The 19584-nt window shown below is 36.9% G+C and overlaps 1 protein-coding gene across 4 annotated transcripts in view; it reads right to left on the bottom strand.

Annotated features, from left to right (window-relative positions):
• Positions 1 to 2603: 2603 nt before the first annotated feature.
• LOC126825203 (sulfate transporter) overlaps positions 2604 to 19584 on the bottom strand; it is a 40544-nt gene continuing 23563 nt past the window's right edge. For 2 of the 4 annotated variants that reach the window (XM_050554759.2, XM_050554760.2), the window contains exon 2: positions 2604 to 7135. In XM_050554759.2, coding sequence (XP_050410716.1) covers positions 4569 to 7135 — 2567 coding nt within the window. In that variant the 3' untranslated portion in view covers positions 2604 to 4568. Of the gene's footprint in view, positions 7136 to 13586; positions 13670 to 18890; positions 19566 to 19584 lie in introns of those variants that run through there. The other 2 variants (XM_050554758.2, XM_050554761.1) reach the window with 2 other exon arrangements.

The raw sequence follows: 19584 nt of genomic DNA, 5'->3' as shown, positions 1-19584 counted from the left end.
CTCCGGCGATGCTTCCCCGGAACTTCCGCGAAATATTTTCCCCCGAAGCGTATTTAAATCGGGAAAGCCTTTCGGACAAAACTGTTTCGCGGAAGCTCCTAGAAGGCATTCCCAGAGTTCCCGTGTGGATCTGGAATGCTCCGGGGTGCCCCGGGAAAACATTTGGAAAATATTTCAATGCAAGCATTGAAATTTTTCGCAGTTCCTCCTAGGCCTCCCGCTGATTCTACATGGATCCACATGTTCCCGTTTAACACCACTGTCGGAGATACCTTACCGAAGCCAAAAATGTCGAAATCAAAATAGTCGACAGGCATAAAGAGGGCAAAGATGAGAAATGAATTGACGTGTCAAGAAATAATTCAGTTGTGATTTATGGTCACTGGTTTCACTAGTAGTTCGCTTGTACTTACAAAAATTTGTGACATTTTTTTTTCATATTCAGGCTAAGTTCAGTTTTTAAGTTATATAATTCTGGATATAGACCGTGGGTTGAGTGGATGAATCGTTCGGCGCGTGCAAGTTAGATCCCAACGTCTGTCATTGAGTCAAGAGGTGTGGTTTCGATTCCCCGCTTGTACGTGACAAGGAGCGGGGCCGCCTGTCCAACCTCGTGGGTTTTCCCCCGGTCCTTCAATTGAACCATACGTTAGTCCTGAAATGACCTAGTTTGTGTCGAGTGGACGTTACCCCCCCCCCCTACCTATATCACAAGCAGTATTATTATGCAGGATTGTCCGGGGTCGATACCGTGGGGGTAAGCGAGACAAGTTACTCGGGATATTCCAGTGTTGTTTCCCCTTGTTGGAATTCGACAAAGAGTAGACGGAAAGTTGCTGTCCGAGCAAACTTTCCCAAATTCCACACTGGATGGAGAATGACTGTCTTCATTATCACGTTTGGTGCAGAAAGATAGGACGTTAAACCCTTTTTCATTTTTTTGATACGACACATTAGAACACGAACATTTATTTCAATTTATTTATGTACATTTATAAGCTGGATGATTACTGTAATATGCGATAAAGTTAAAGTGGGGATAGCAAATCGTTGATCTTTTGTTTTGGATGGTAGGACTTTTGGCAAGGCAGTGCTAAAATTAGACTATCATTTCATTTATATACATTTATGAGCTGGATGATTAAATATGCGATAAGGTTGAAGTGGGGATAGCAAATCTGGACACGTCAGCCTATCGTTGATCTATTGTTATGGATGCTAGGCCTTTTGGCAAGGCAGCGCTAAAGTTAGACAATCGAAAATCTAGATTCGGTCGATGGAGCACAAATCGTTTGACGGCATTTTCCATGACTGACAACACAAAGACATCGATTAAAGACAATAAAGCGAAACGAAATAGTAATAATACACGTAAAGTGGCTCTCACACTCTGCCGTGTAGGCCTACCGTGTGCCACCGTGCGCGAAAATGTCTGCGGACGGTGGAGAACGCCGAGGGCACACGGTGGTTCGTTATCAAAGCGGGCAACACGTTAATAGGACGTTGGCGCTTATTTACACCCGGTGGGACCCGGCGAAAGTTTTGGGCATGTTCAAAACTTTGGCCGGCTGGCACCGGCCACAAGTAAGCGGCAAGAGGGCGGTGTTGAACGGTATGAATACGTTATGAAAACGGTCACACTGTATGAACACGTTCACAACACGCTCATAAACCGTTACAGGGTTGTAAGCGGGTTGTGAACGTGTCATGATCGTATTGATACCGGGGACTCGCTCACAGGACGCTCCGAGCGGTGAGGGGACGCTAAGTGACTGGTATGTGGCTGCTACAAACCCGGTGCACACGTTCGAGACCCGGTATGGGCCCGGTATGGAAACGGCCGAAATTTTCAACAAAAGTCAATCTGAGCGGTGAAGACGGAAGAAGCACGTTCAACACCCGGTATGCGCCCGGTGAGAACGGTCAGAAGATGGCAACGAAACGGTGAAAAGATTAATTTTTTTTGCGGCCGGGGACAAGTTCGCTCAAAACCCAACGTTCTGCCAACGTTCTGGGCTCTGTTTTTTTTAATAGCCCGGCAGGTGGACGGTAGGCCTACACGGCAGAGTGTGAGAGCGCCATTATAAGGACCGTATAAAGTCAATGCCTTGGTGTAATGGATGGGGTGGGGAGTGTTTTTACCGACTTGCCATGATGAACCCCAACTTAACTGTCCAGATTATCGATTTATAGTCGGAGCCGCGGTGGCTTAGTGCTGATCCGGGGTTTTCTTCGTGCCCCCCCCCCCCCCCATCCCCTTGTCAGTGGTGCTGGACGAAGGACCTGACAAAGGACAGCGTAAAGTCGTTCGGATGGGACGAAAAACCGAGGTCCCACGTATACATTGGAGTGCACGTAAAAGAACCTTTCGCAGTTAGAATTCGATAGAAGAGTATGCCTTAGCGCCTTGCATGGCGTTTGTTTGTCTTCCGTAGGCTATGTCCGTCTTCAGTAGCCTAGTCGGGGCAGAATAGTAAGGCGTTAAACCCCATTTATAGCCATATTGTCTGCAAAAACGGGCAACTGTAAAATCGTTCGGATCGAACGATAAGAGGGTCAATAATGTAACCACTGTATTTACAAAACAAAAACATCTGTTTCAGTATGTTAAATAAACTGAGGTCTTGGCGACACTTTATTTGAATATATAAAGTATGAATTATATAGTAGATAATGTGACAATAACATAGATATATGTGGAAGATAAACAAGAGACAACTATTTACAGTGTAAGTTAGAAAGTCCCATCGAGTAGAAAGACTTATAACGTTTCTTAATGAAAACATGCACGAAATTCCTCCTAAAACCAAGCAAGTCTCATCGAAGTAGAAAGACTTATAACGTTTCTTATCGAAAACATGCACGAGATTCTTTCTAAAGCGAAGTGAACAATATTTCGTTTGCCGATTAGCTGGTACGAAGAAAAGCGTAGCACGTCATTAATCAATAGAATATTACATTATTCAATGAAATATATAATAACAATAACCATAATAATAATGCTATATATATATATATATAATTACAAATAATCAATAATTGTTATTACAACTTTAAATAAATACTTTTTATTTTTTTTACAATTACAACTAAATGCATATCGTTTACAGTAACCCGCTTCCTCTATAAAGGCCAACGCACATTTTACGATCTTGGCAAATCAACATCATTCAAGAGAAAGGCAAAATAACATGTGCTGGCCTTAAGGCAATTTAAAACATTTTTTTTTATATTAATTAACTCTTAAACACCGGACATCCTATATCAGCTGACAGACATAAAAATGGGAAACTCGTTCACGATTTTAAAAGTTTTTGAGAGATTTGACTATCCCACTATACATCTGAAAATGGCGGCATCCTGTAATACGAACATGAAATAAACCATGTTTTAGTAAAAATAAACCCGTTTTAGATCTCTAAGATATTTGGAAGACATCAGATTAAAAATTCAGTAAGTTCTAAAATGGAAGAAACTAAGTAAGTTTTAAAATGAATGAAATTAAGTAAGAAACGAAATTAAGTACATTTCAAATGAAAGATTTAAGAAGAGAGAGGAATCGAAGTATATAATGATTTCAATTATACAGTTATATAATTATTCTTGTATTTTTTCTTTCTTTAAAAAATATCCACCTAACCCCCACCCCCACAAAATAGTATCTATATAGACATAATTATTATAACATTTTTACTCCATGCAACTCTCTAATTGTCAGTATGAATTTTGAAGACCTTATGAGAAATAGGATGGGTATTTTTTTTTATTACACTTTTGTGTCAAAATAAGTACACAGGAAAACAAGTACCCACAGGGTTAGGTTATCCGATTACCAAAGGGTCTTCAAAATCGTAGAGTTGGTCAGGTTATGTATTATATTTACTGGTATAATTATAGACATTATTATAAGGTCCATGGAATAATCTATTTACATATATTTACATATAAAACATTTAAAAACAGATATTTAGATTCTTTTGAATAATTATATGTTATTAAGTACCTGGAAATTCGCGTAAATGTATTAAATAATACTGAAGAGCAAGACAGGTAGTCAAAATAAATGCGACCCGAATTACGCTGTAAGATGTACATTTGAAGGCAATAGCCCTTAATCTGATTAAAGTACAGATCTATATTTCTTTTCGATTCTTTATACTTTCGATGGCCTCCACTACATGAAGATCTAACCAGTTGTAGTGGAAGGTTGCGTCAGGGGTCATACGAGTGGCTTTTGACTCGATGACGTTTACCCAATCAACGTTAATGTATCTAGTGGGATACCCACAGTTCCGTACATTTTACGCCACGACAAGTATAATGAACTTTAAAAAAACGAAACGAAATAGGATCTCCGTTTTACTCAGATTGTAATATCCCAAGCTTATAAATTCACACCTACTCAACTACAATTTAATAGCGATTTTAGTGATATTTGATAACAAACTAAATTTTAAACATCCTACCAAACACCATTAAATAATAAAGGTTAGACTGAAACTATAGTTTCTTAACGTAAACCAATTACATACAAATATTTACAAACAACTTATTTGCTGAGAATAAGATTATAAATTAGTAACGTAAGAGTCTTCGGCAGCTTCATCATCTGAGAAGTCACCAAGACCAGAAGATGGTAGGGGAATAATTTTATGTGTTTTGGCTACTGCCACGGCATCTGATAGTTCTACGAACACGTTTTCAAGACCAATCTTCTCGTAAACACCGGCATGTTTCATTGCATCTCGCATAGTAGCGGAACAACCAGCCAAAAACATAGTAATATTAACATGTCCATATTCAACGAACATATGAGAAAGGACGCTAGCGCCAGAAACATCTAAATAGTTAATAGCTGCACAGTCTATAATAACATGATGTGTCTTTCTCAAGGACCGAAGCTTGGCATCAGTAACAACTTCTCCACCATCATCAGGGTCCTCCTCGTCATCAAGAAAAGTGGAATCCATGCTGGAATGACGTCTTCCCATGCGAGACTGTGTGTTATTGTTGACCCCATTCTGTTTAAGAGTATAGCTGTTGGAAGACATTTCTTCGGGGATAGAAAATCCGGGATTATCCATGCTCGAAAATGTGCTCATACCTATTTCAGCATTATTTAATCTGTTCTGTATGCTATCATAAGCAGGACTCTTGACAGGGTCACCTCCTGGCGATGTGGCGATATCATTGTTCAGTTCCCTAGTGATGACGGAATCACGTCTGAATTCGTTATTGTATCCTCCATCTTTCTGCATCTTAGCAACCTTCTTTTCTTTCTTCTTCAAAAGTTTCAACAACTTTCGGGGATTAACAGTCTTTCCATAGACTTGGCTTCGGAAAATTTCAGCATTGGCGAAATACAAAGATGAGTTATATCTGAAAACTTTTACTCCAAGGGTTTCTTGTGAATCGTTGTACTTTTTATGCTCGACAAACACACCATCCTTTGATCGGCCAACTCTGTATCCAGACGCAAATTGGGTCTGGAAGACCACAGAGATGAGGGAGACTCCAACACCGATGCCCAAACCAACATCAATATCCAGAAACACGACAGCGAGGAAAGTGGATAACCAGATGACGAAATCGTACTTGCTGACCTTCCAGTATTTGTAACCAATGGAGATTTGTACGAAAAGTCCCTTAAGGGCGACAGCAATGATTGCGGCAAGAATGGCTTTTGGCAAGGCAGCGAAAAGTGGTGAAATAAATAAGATAATTAGAAGAATCAAAACAGAGGTGACTAACCCGTTGAGCATGGTTTTGGTGTTCATGGCAGATGAAACCATGGATCGTGGTGGAGCGACACTTGATGGGAAGCATTTAAAGAAGCAACTGAGGAAGTTACACATACCATAAGCGATCATCTCTTGGCTGTCATCCACTTCGTAATTGTGTTTCTTAGCGCAGATTTTGGCCATAGCGATGGTGTTTGCAAATATCAAGATGGCAAGAATGAAACAGTCCACCAAGAAATTCGGAGCCTCGTCTACAGGGGGGAGAACGGGAGCAGGAATCGTATTCGGAATAGATCCAACAATATCCACGCCGAAATTTTTGTTAAATTCTCCAAAATAGGCAGCTAATGTTCCGACGATAACGACGATGAGTTCAATTGGGATTGGGATGACGATCTTGTGCTTGAAGCGTTCGTTGATACAGTCTTTAACAATCAGAATCACCACCATCGTTATAACCGCACAGATCAATGCAGTAAAATTGACCTCCGTTATATGCTCGAAGATTCCTTTATAATTCTTGACGATTTTAAATATTCCGCTGTGTCGAGGAACGTTTAGGCCCAACATGGGAGTAACCTGACTAGTGAAGATGTGTACAGCAGCACCGGAGGTAAAGGCAGCGAAGAAAGATTCTGAAAGGTAAGCTGTGATAAATCCGAGCTTCAGAAAGCCCATAGCTATCATCATCAGACCACAGAATAACGTCACAGACATTGCAATGCTTTCCTTATAATCCAGATATTCCGCTACTTCATCAACAGGAATTAAAGTATCAGTTCCATTAAACGTCTGATTCAACACCTCCGGGTGAAGAGCTTGAAACATTTCACCTTGTCTGTCCACGACGGCTGCCGTAAGAATACAAATAACAGCACTCGTACCCATAGAAACATGAGGCGATGTTCCGAACATCATGTAAATGAGTACAGGCCACAGCGACGTGTACAGTCCATTTTCAATTTTGACAGAGGTCAGTTGACCAAATCCCAGGGCTTGTGGTATATGAAGAATACCCACAGTCAATCCTGCTAGAAAATCCACCATCAAATACTCCCGAAGTTTGTAGTAGCGAATGGTCTTGATGAACGGTACATAACTTGTTAGAATCTTCCATGATCGCTTTTTCGAACAGTAGATGTTATCTTTTAATTTACTGAGTCGACTCACTGAGGTTTGGTCGGTATTCAGATGAAGCTCATCGAAGGATGTTTGGGTAAACGGTTGTCGACGAACAGTAATGAGGTTCTCGGAGGCCATCGTCGGTGGACATGAAGACCTGCGGAACTTCTCCGACTTCTCGTCTGAACCGACCTTTCCATTCTGCTGATCTTTGTTACCCATGTCTACCGCCACTTGACAGACGTGTCTCACGCTAGCACTAGCGCAATCACCTGAAAAGATAAGGAAACGTTTATTTAGAACAAATACAAAATTATACATTATTTAAATCATAACGTAGATAATTGTTGGCGGGTGTGGGAGGGAGGGGGGGGGTGTATTTGAATTTTCTATGGTGGTTTGAATAGCGTATAAATATTATAGAGAAGTGCTCAAGATACCCCATCATAAACATGATAATATCCACAAGAATATTAATTTAAGCACTCACAGAAGCCAATGAGCTAAGTCTTGGAGGAACTAACACAAGTGCCTTAATATAATGTCAAATCCTTATATATATACCACCTTCACGCAGTTTGACCTGTTGGGTGCTAGTTGGGCTAACAGGGGGCCCATTGAAACTACTTTAAGGAGATGGATTGATGCTTAAGTAGAAATATGGAGACAGCGATAACAAATATATGATACTACACGGTAAAAGGTAGACTGTTCTAATTCATGTCCACCGTAAAGTAGCATCAACTGGGTCTGAACGGACATGTAGCAATCCGTTGAGATAGGAGATAAAAGATTGGAAGTTTTCTTAAAGAGAATTCAGTAGTTTGAATTCATTTAAAAGTAGACTAGATATGTAATAATATTATTCACAATCTCTCCTGGTCTATAGTGACAGGAGTTGAAAAGCCATTTACATTTCGTGATAGAACAGATTACTTTTTCCAGTGTATTTATAGAGAATAAATATATCCATTGTATTTTATAAATTATTGATTGCAAGATGACGTAAGATGACATCAAGTAGACAGAAGAGTTCTCCATAATACTACTTGATGCTAATATATATCATAATACGATAAGAGCAGTGCAGTATACTTCATAGTACATCTACGTACATCGACGTACATCGTTAATTAAAGTCCTATACTTATTTTACTCATTTTAAAGATGCCAGTCAGTGACATTCTTCTGTTTCCATATATAGTAATCGTTCATTTAGCAACTTTCGGGATATGTAAATCTTTAAATAGTTGTCAAAGTAACGATTGGTAAGAAATGGACAATAAAACATCATAAATCAGTTTTTCTAACGTCGCCATGTTGCCTACGTTCTGCTTACGTACCGAGTCTTAAAATGTGATTAAGCCTTATTTGTTCATGTTAATTTACGAATGCCCCCTGGTGTTATTTTACGTATCCATTAATACTTTAGTGTATAAAATAATGTTAATTTACTAGTTCGACATGCAGAGGACAAAACCTGTCACCGATGATACTATGATGAATGTCCTAATTAGGTTGGGTCACCATAAGATAAAAAAAAAGCTATTTCAAGAACCCGAGTTTTTTTCGTGGCAACGAAGCTCTTTGGGTACTTCACTTCATGTAACTTACACCGTCAGAAATGAAATGAAATGAAATGGGGTTTAACGTCCTACTGTTCTGCTCCTAACCTGGGCTAATGAAGAAGGGCATACGCCATACAGTGTGCTATGAGGGAAATTTTGCCCGGGCAGCGGCACTACGGCCTACTCTTATATCAAATTCCAACTGCCAAGGGATCTTTTACGTGCACGCCAATGATACACCGTCAGAATATGGACTAACGATTAAAGACAGTAACAACTAGGCTACCAGGGAAACCTGTGACCTTTGCCCATAAATCACAACTGAATTATTTCTTGACACACCAATTGTATCTCATCGTGGCCATCTTTAAGTAGGCGGGCCATTTTGATTTCAACATTTTTGTCTTCGGACATGCATCTCCGACAATGGTGTTAGATGACATGTTCATTATCTTGATCACATAACAATCATAAGTTAACTTGATGAAACTTATGTTTATGACGTAATTTGATGTAATGGCCGAAGGGAGATCTATTGAAATACGTCGCACGTTTTCTATCTATCTTTACTCAACAAGAGAAAACTCTTAAGATTGGAATTGTTGTTTATGTGTTCTGTCAGGTCTAAGTAAGATAGCATCTACAGTTTACACAATAACCAATGTGTATTTTAGATAGAAAGATATAAATTACATTAGAATTGGGTTTTGGTTAAAAGCAACGTCAACACAACAATAAAATTAATATGTATTGTCTTTAATAAACATGTCATATTCATTTACCTAGATTCTCTTTAAATGAGACGTTATTACAATTTTAAAACATCAACATTTCCATATATGGCTTTTTCTTTCTGGAGAATTACCGCATGAAATATAAAATGAACACATCTCCCGGGCGTTACGCTAGCCATGGAAAATAAAATAGTCAATATCATATTTTATTGAATGAATACATCTCATGTGTGTGACTCTAGCCATGAAATAGTCAATATCATTTATTGAGTGAATACATCTCATGGGTGTGACGCTAGCCATGGAATACAGAATAGTCAATATCACTCATTGCTCAGTGTATGAACATATCTAAATATAGAATAGTCAATATCATTTATAATATGAATACATCTCCCGGGTGTGACGCTATCCATGAAATATACAATAGTCAATTCAATATTACGTAATATTTTAATGGTGTTTTTTCATTATAGTTATTTAAAGCTTGATATCTGTTGGGGGTTTTTTTTTTTAAAAATTATCTGTGGTTTCTTCTATCAAGTTTTAGATATAACTGTACTTAAATAATGCCTTTTGTGCAGTTAAATTGTTTATTTTTATATAAAAATTAGTAAACTTCTATTGTTTAGCCTGTAGTGTAGGCTTGAAACTATACCCCAAAAGAGTACTAAAATCTAAATTTGGACAACTTATTTGGGACATAAAATCGCACATGTTTTTTTATGCGCTGATGTATATTACTCAAATAGATTTAGTAATAAAATAAAGGGCATGAGTTTATAAAGGTTTTTTTTTTATATGGTTCACTATTTGATAAACAGCTATTTTTTGGGGGCGAAACTTACATTCCTATATGTTTGAATATCAATCGATCTCTTTTCACTCCATATTTCTAATATTTGGTAACCATACCCAGTTCATACATCAGGCAATCAGTTTTATAATAGGATTTGCCATAAAATTAAATAGTCCTGTTCGAATTCTTTTTTTCTTTTTCAACTATTAGAGCGAAAATTGCTTCCTAATATTTTGGTGAAAAAAATACCCAGCTATTGCTGTTTACAAGAAATACATGACATACTAAAGTCGTACACAACTTTAATAGATGTGTGAATTATCGGCGAGTTGAAATTATAACCATGCCTTTAGAATTAGCATATATATTATTTGTAACCGAATAATAAAAGGGGACAAAATGATTTTCTTTTTTTTTTTTTTTTTTTTTTTTGTGTAGGCAATGTCAAATACACATATGCATGTTCAAAATAAATATGGTTTAGTATTTACACTACCATAATAAAGCTATTAAATGCATTTTGAAATAAATTAGCCATATGATTATGATCGAACTAAAATTGTGGAAGACTACTAGTGAAACCTGTGACCATAAATCACAAGTGAATTAAATCTTGACACGTCAATTTGTATCTCATATTAACACTCGTTAAGCAGATGGGCCATTTTGATTTCGACATTTTTGTCTTCGGGGATGTACCGCCGACATGTTCATAATCTTGATCACATAACAATCATAAGTTTACTTGATGAAACTTATGTTTGTGACGTAATCTGACGTAATTTCCTTTCAGCGTCGCGTGCGCATCACGTCACGATGCTGCAACAAATGGATTGCATCATTTAGATGCATCTAGATAATGGTCAAAGGGAGATCTATTGAAATACGTCACACGTTTTCTATCTATCTTTACTCAACAAGAGAAAACTCTTAAGTTTGGAATTGTTTATTTGTTCTGTCAGATTTAAGTAAGATGGCGCCTACAGTTTACACAATAACTAATGTCTAATTTATACAGAAAGATATAAATTACATTAGAATTGGGTTTTGGTTAAAAGCAACGTCAATAAGATTAATATGTATTGATTTTTTAAAAAAAAAAAAAACAAAACATGCCATATTCATTTAACTAGTTTCTTATTCAATTAACTAACTACAATTTTAAAACATCAAAATTTCCATATATGGCTTTTGTTTCTGGAGAATTACCTCAATTTGGCTGACTAATTGTCAAACGTAGTTCTTGTTTTAGCCTAGCCATGAAATATAAAATAGTCAATATCATTTATTGAATGGATACATCTCATGGGTGTGACGCTTGTCATGGAATACAGAAAAGTCAATATCACTTATTGCTTTGTGTATGAACATACAGAATAGTCAATATCATATATTGAATGAATACATCTCATGGGTGTGACGCTTATCGTGGAATATAGAATAGTCAATATAAAATATATTTAAAACTTGATATTTGTTGGGGGGTTTTTTAAACAATTATCTGTGGTTTCTTCTGTAAAATTAAGATATCATTGTACTTAAATAATGCCTTTCGTGCTATTTTAATGTTTATTTTTATATTAAAATAAATTACTAAACTTCTATTGTTTTGCTTGTAGTGTAGACATGAAATTATATTTGGACAATTAATTTGGGAGATTAAATTCGCACATGTCCTTCTGCGCTCATGTATAGTACTGAAATAGATTAAGTAACAAAACCGAGGGCATGCCATTAACAAATGTTGTGTTTTTTTATGTGGGTCACTATTAAATAAACAGCTATTTCGATTCATTTTTTATTTATATATTTTTGCGAAACTTACATCTCTATTTATTTTTCTTTTCGCAAATATCCACTACCCAAATGCAATATCAAAGTTTAGTTTTCAACTACCATAATAAATCTATTTAATCTATGCAATATCAAAAGAAAAAGACTTTCGTATTTAACTACCCTAATAAATCTATTTTTATGTGGGTCATTATTAAATAAACAGCTATTTCGATTCATTTTTTATTTATATATTTTTGCGAAACTTACATCTCTATTTATTTTTCTTTTCGCAAATATCCACTACCCAAATGCAATATCAAAGTTTAGTTTTCAACTACCATAATAAATCTATTTAATCTATGCAATATCAAAAGAAAAAGACTTTCGTATTTAACTACCCTAATAAATCTATTAAATCTATTTTGAAACAAAATAATGAAATGAAAAAGATGATGAGAAACTGAAAGTAAACTGGACAAGTTGAAAAAAAACCCAAGTACAGTCGGAAGTTTCATTCATTACAAGACCCCGCAATATCTCATCCATCATGGGGTGGGGTGGGGGTAACAGGTGCGCGTTGAAAATTTTCTTCAAATTACTTTATTCTGAGCGGCGTTATAACTGTTTGACATATATTGTATATAATCGCAGCAACGTTACTGGTTAATTAAGACCCAGCCTAGCTTCCCCATTTTTAAATTAAATCATTAAATAGCGATCGTATTTAAATCGGTTTACATCTGCGCCATCCGATACTCTAGAGAGTTGATTCTGGGCTTGCCATGTGGATAAATTATAATTTAATAATTTATATAACATTTGAAGCCTAAAAACAACTTTAATGGACAGATTTAGCTCTTACATAATGCATCTTTAAGTTTATTTACTATTTGATAAATGATGGGTCACAAACCAGGATCTCCGTTACCGCCTTAATAGACAAGTTTCTGTGATCCATGACATATCAAAGTCTTAGAACCGGTTATATAAATTTGTGTATCTTCTTGTATAAGGATGATGTTTTTAATAACGATTTCCTGTTATTTAAGAATTTAAAGAGAACAGAACACAGAAAATCACTTCAAAACTATATACATCCTGAACACAATATTTTAAAACAAACGACTTTCGCCTTTAAAAAAAAGCCCGAAGATTTTAAATCCATATAAAGCAAAGTCGAAGATTTTGTTATTAGAAACGCTTAAATCTTCCTTGCCAAGTCTTATTCATACAATATTCTTGGCATTACACTTCATTGATTTGTCTTCCTATCTAATTTGAATTCCTTTATCCGCATTTCTGCTTACATCGATGAAAAGACATTGATTGACTTACATGTTGTACCCACATTTTGTTCAATATATTTTCAGATAAAGTCACCGTAAATTGATTTTTATTCAACGACCATTGGAAATCTCCAAAGCGCGGTGTCCTTAAATAATGATAATCGAGGCTAGGCCTAAAATTCAATCGCTAATATCTCGGTTCAGAGTGGAGCAATTTGACTGAAATGTTCAGCATATTCCCTTTACATTATCCTATTATAATGAGAGCTGTCAACTCTTTACCTGATCTTCCATAATAACCCTTTAATAAAACTTTTTAAAGATTTGTAAAAACAGGTTTTACTTTAAGTATTAAACACTACTTGGACGCATTTGGTGCAAAGACTGTAAGGCGCCAACGAATTATAATTTAAAGTTGATCGAAAAACTGGATATTTTCAGCCACCACGTTTAAGACTTTAAGTTGAATAGTTTTAAGAGTTCGAAATTTTTGTCAAATACTAATACACTGGCCCTTAAGCTTACGATAATAAAAAAAATAGTTTTAAAAAAATATTTACCTGTAAATTACGTATAGAGATTCCGTGTCGTTGGAAAGATTATAATAATCCTGGGTGTTGTTCCCAGGTAAAGTAAACCTGGGGTGCGAAAGCAGAATGACACTGGATGTGTTTAACACGGTCTTTTATATGACTATTGTCTTTATTTTAATACCATCTCATTAATCAAAAACATAGTCGGTTACGTGAAACCATTTCTCGCATCACTGATCTTATCATAACTCCGCCCCTTTTCTTTATTTTTGCATACACGATCTTGTGTTACGCGTTTCTATTGATAATTCATATTTCATGTAAGCCAGCTGTCAATCAAACCATTCTTGTACTTTTACTCTAAGTAATGACAGGCGTCATGCATCAGTGGGTGTATGGTTATGTCATTTACATTTATTCCGAATTTCCACTGTATTAAGACTTTAATACACGTGGCTATATATTTACAAAATACTATTGACAAATTTAAACATTTTTGAATCCTCTGTGTTCCCTATCCCTGTCCCTTGTAACCTAATGCACTGCAAATAATAGAAGTAACAACGAGTGTCGTGTACATAACAGCGTATACTTAAACGCCGTATAATACATTTGATATTTTGTCATGGTTTCACATCTATGTACACTTGCTTATAGCTATGCCTATTTAATATTTAAATGAACTGAAAGGAAATGGGGTTTAACGTCCTATTGTTTTGCACCGACTGGGCTAATGAAGACGATCGATACATTATGAAAACTTCGGTATTCTAATACACGTTTACGCGTTTGGTTTTTAAAATGTCAACCCGGGATCGGTTGTAAAATTTACACGATTTCTTCACGTGTTCAAAGACTCATTTTGAATCCGCTATGGTCCCCAGTCATCATCTCTTTAATCTAACAGTAATAATATACAGTAAAAAAAATGTTTTGTGTTTTGTTATTAAATTGACAACACGGATCTGATTTCAAAACTAAACTATGTCTTTAAAGACTACTTGGGAATCCTCTATGTTCCCAATAACCCTCTCTTTAATATGATGTATTCACATTGATCTAGTCCACCACCCGTGTTTACGAGTATGTGTCATCTATTTGTAGCCCAAACTGGCGCTTCGTTTTTTTTTCATATTCAATTTTTTTTTGTTATCTTTTCTAAATATAATTTACACAACATAAAATGGACATTACTCATAACAATTAAAAAGGGTGAAATTATGTTAACAATCCCAAATCCTTCCCCATAAATACCATAAATAGATTTTCTGGCTCTGACATGTTAAATGTTACCAAATATATTGTATGAATGACTTAGATGTCGACTGATTTTAAAAGCTGTGATATTGGGTTGGGTGTACCCTAAATATGGCTTTTGCACAATACTTTGGTCATTTGAGACTAATATAAATTTATATGGTCTGGCTTGTGAAGTTTTTGTCGACCTAATTTTCTCTGAATTCTATCTGCTGTGGGGTCTTTTACATGCGTGCCAGTGTGTACTTTTGGATCTTCTTAGCAGTCAACACAAACTAGACTACATCGTTACTAACACATCTCAAAAGTTCGCTTGCGCAGAGCGGTCTTTAGCAGCGGTGCTGGGGTGGAAGGAGACCCGGAGAAAAAACATGTGGCTGGACGGGCAAGCCTACAATCATTCGCATGCGCGGAGGGGTCTTCGGCAGTGCAGGGGGTGGGGTAGAGGGGGAACAGAGGAACCAGAGAAAGGCCACGAGGCTGGACGGGCTATCCCACGCCTTGTCACGTACACTTGGGAGCGAAGCAACGTCACGTGACTCAATGACACACCTTAGGATCTAAACCGTACATGTTAGCCCCTCCCCCCCCGCCCGAACCCCTATTCCCAATGTGTCAAATCGAAAACTTCAAAGTCGAAAAAAACAAAATTGTCGCCTGATAGTAAAGACGCGAGTAGTTTATTTTGTTGATATCTTTATGTCAAAACAGATATGTAAATTTATCGAATGAAATACAATAAAACCACAAAGAAGCTTCAGTTTTATTTTTAGTGAATAAGATCAACTCTGAATGATTGATTGTTTTTTGACTGTCTGAACACTAGAAATATGTCACGGTAATATTGATGTTGTTAAAGCTATACATAATTTGTCGAGAAAGTTTTGAGGTCGCCGTTTGACAATTGATGTCTTTCTGTATCCGCGCAGTAGATCAAATTATTGGCCACATTGACTACTGTCATTTTTCCTGTCATAGTGTGCCGATCTATCATTAAATAGGACTAAAGGCGGTTTATTGACAAATTTCATAAGATATATGAACGTGTCTATGTTGTGTCAAGCTAACAATAGTACATTAATGATAATGTCATAAATGATAGGGGTCATATCGTTTAGTGTTCTATTTTAGGATTTGGAGGTCTGGTAGTATCGATCTCCGCGTCTACGTCAGTCTATATACAAATCCTACCACTTATCACCGCTTTAGTGCTATGAAAACTTAAGTTAATTTTAACCAGATCAACTCCGTCTCGAATATTCCCGTGGTTTCGTCCAGTTGCGGCTATGAACGGTTAGTTTCGGTCACAAACGAATTGTCCACAAGAGAGGGCGATTAGAAGAATGGATTTAATGAGCCGAGTCGTTTTCAGTCCGCAATCTAGTTGTTCACACCAACATCGTCTCCAAAATTGTAAGTAATTTCAGGTGATGTTTCTTTTTTAGTCATGTATAACTAGTCGCATTTACAAATTGCAAGTGTGTACTCAGTATCTAGACTGGAAAACATATTAGATATACACACCCGCTTCAGGTGGCAGGCGCGGATCCAGAGGGGTGGGGTGGGCCAAATGACGATAGAGACCATGTATTTCTCAAAAAATTTCAAGCCGAGGGGGGTAGGATACATTTTCTCAGAACCTAGCAAACCCCCTCCTGCAAAAATTCCTGGATCCGCTCCTGGGTGGGAAGGGAGTGGAGTGGTGACTCTACACAAATTTTTGTCTGTTCGAGGCTAACGTTAATTAGGGTATTACTTAATTTCAATAAGTCGTTAACGCAGTCATGGGTCTTTGGCCACTGTCAGAAATGAAATGACATTTGACTTCCTACTTTTCTACACCTTCCGGGTGAATGAAGACAGGCATACGCCATGAAGTATGACATGCGGGAAACTTCATTAGCCCTACCGGTCCCGAAAAGTAGGAGGTTCATTCCCCCGTTCATTGGTTAAAACTTCTGCAAATGATACTCTGTTGTCAGAAGAATCGACCTCAATAAGTTGACTTTCGAAATAATAGTAGGCTTCAGCGACGCTATCTGGGCAAAAGTTCCCTTATATCTATAATAGTACATTATAGCGTTAAACCTTAATCCCGATTTCATTTAATTAGCAATAACGCCCCAGTAGCTACACTATACGGTTCTTTGATAATATACATTATTTATATTATAATTATTAAACTCTTTATATAATTATAGTTTTAAACATTATATAATTATAGTTTTAAACATTATATAATTATAATTTTAAACATTATAAATTATAATTTTAAGCATTATATATAATTTTGTAACTAATTTCGTTGTGGAGATGAATATATAGAAGCTCTGACTTGTTTTTATATTTTGATAATACAGGTTTACTTGTAATTTATAAATTTGTAAGTAATATCCGTAATTATATGGTATCTTTATATTATGTATATATATAATGAATAGGTAGTGTAAAAACAAAAAGACGTAAACAAATTAATTACACTGTTGGCAAAATGTTTCGTCAGGTGTTTTTTTTTTCCAGTACAAAGTTTATTAAAACAATGTGGATATACGTCTTGCTATCCTTCTGTATTATGTTTATATATTCTGATGAAATGAAATAGAGTTTAACGTCCTACTGTTCTGCTCCTAACCTGGGCTAATGAATTTATTAGAAATAAATCTGATATCACTTAACTAAGAGTTCGCTAAGCTAAAACTGTGATAATTCAAATATATAGGGAGGGTCTGGCAAAGATAGCTGTCTTATATCGAATTCGAACTGTCAAGGGGTCTTTTACGTGCACGTAAATGTGTACACAGGACCTCTATTTTTCGTAACATTCGAACTACTAGGGCATCACGTGGTTAAGTGGGTAGGACGCTGGCTCGCTAGCCTGGAGGTCGGGTGTTCGATCCCTGCATTGGCCGAGAAAGTTCTACCCGATTTTCTGGCGTGTTTTCCCCTTGTCAGCGATACAAGATGGAGGGCCTGACAGGGACAGCTGTCTAGATGTTCGGATGGCACGAAAAGCCGAGGTCCCGTGTACACATTGGCGTGTACCTAAAAGATCCCTTGGCAGTTGGAATTCGATATAGGAGTAAGCCGTAGTGCCACTTTCCCGGCGAAATTTTCCTCATAGCACCTTGTATGACGGACGTATGCCCGTCTTGATTAGCCCAGTTCGGAGCAGAACAGTAGGACGTTAAATCGAATTCATTTCATTTAAAAAAATATATAGTTTTAGAAAAGGAATCATCTGTACCAGATTCATGTCATGGTAAAATTTTAATGTCGTAGTATTTGCGTTATGAAGACGAACTTAATCATATGAAATCTTTTCTTGACGGATGGCCTGACAAGGACGAGAGAGAGAGAAATGGGGTTTAACGTCCACTCGACACAAACTATGTCATTTCGGGACTAACATATGGTTTAATTTTATTTCAATAATTCGCTTGCGCGTAGGGGTCTTTAGCAGTGAGAGGAAACCGGAGGACCCGGAGAAAACTCACGAGGTTGGACAGGCGACCCTACTCCTTGTCACGTACAACCGGGGATCGAAACCACGCCAGTTGACTCAATGACAGGCTTTTTATGATACACCGCGCACGTGCTAACCATTCAGCCACCCAACCCCCTAATGGCGTACCAACCGCTGCAGAAAGATAGATCCCTGCTTTACGAAGAGTACTCTTTTTACATACACATACACACACTAGACCGTTCATACTTTTATAGAATGGTCCATTTCCTTCTAAACTTAAACGTATAATCAAAACTAAATAGGACACCCAGACGTGCAGCAGCGGTTAAGTAAGCATGTTGTCCGTTTTGACTACATTATGGTCGTTTTGACTACATTATGGTCGTTTTGACAACATTATGGTCGTTTTGACTTATATTTTGGCCGCTATGTCCAATATGTTGGTCGTCATGACAACATTATGGCCGCTATGACAATATTTTGGCCATGGTGAATTGTGGCCGATTTGACCAACGTTAATTGTCGTCGTCATGGTTTATGGCCATTATGACCACATCCCATGAGCTTTACAAAATTGTTGTCTCTAAAAACTGAATAAAATTTCATACCTTTTGTAGGACTTTTACAATCAACAACATATTGTATGACCATATTAGGAAAGTTTGACTCTCAACACCAACTGACTTGAATCTTGAATAACTATTCTTGTCTAGTGTTTATCGTGATCTGCAAATTTCAACTTGGTCTCAAGAAAACAGCCTGATTTTAGTAAAGTTTGACTCTTGAACTGACTTGAATCTTGAATGACTGTAGTGGTCTAGCGTTTTTCGCGATCTGCAATTGTCAACTTGGTCAGAACCAGTGTCTCTAAACAGCGATGAAAACAAACCGTTGTTAAATACTATGTTTCGGGATATTGTTTATGTTGTAGTTCATGCGTTACTTGTTTCGTTTAGGGTTTGTACATATTGCTTTCTAGTACGCAAAGTGCATTTTCTTGTCCAAAAATCCTGTTGGAAACAATAAACAAGAGATGTCTTCCTTCTGTAGTATGTCTATTGTTACATTCAACTCCGTCAGACGATAACTGGATATTTTGTATCGAGGGATGATATACCCAAACCTGTGACGATATGTTATTCAAACAAAGTCAACAACAACAACACGAAGAAACCCAGCACTATTCACGTGCAAAAACTATATCCTTGAATAATGAACTACAATGTTAAACAACCGTTTGTGTACGATTCACAACACTCTCTGTCAGTTTCAAAAATGAAGCAATAAATTCACATACACATA

This window comes from Patella vulgata, chromosome 6 (genome assembly GCF_932274485.2).
Source record: "Patella vulgata chromosome 6, xgPatVulg1.2, whole genome shotgun sequence".
In the NCBI taxonomy this organism is placed as follows: Eukaryota; Metazoa; Mollusca; class Gastropoda; family Patellidae; genus Patella; species Patella vulgata.
Note: the sequence above shows the minus strand (reverse complement) of the source record. Positions and strands in the feature narration are given on the sequence as shown.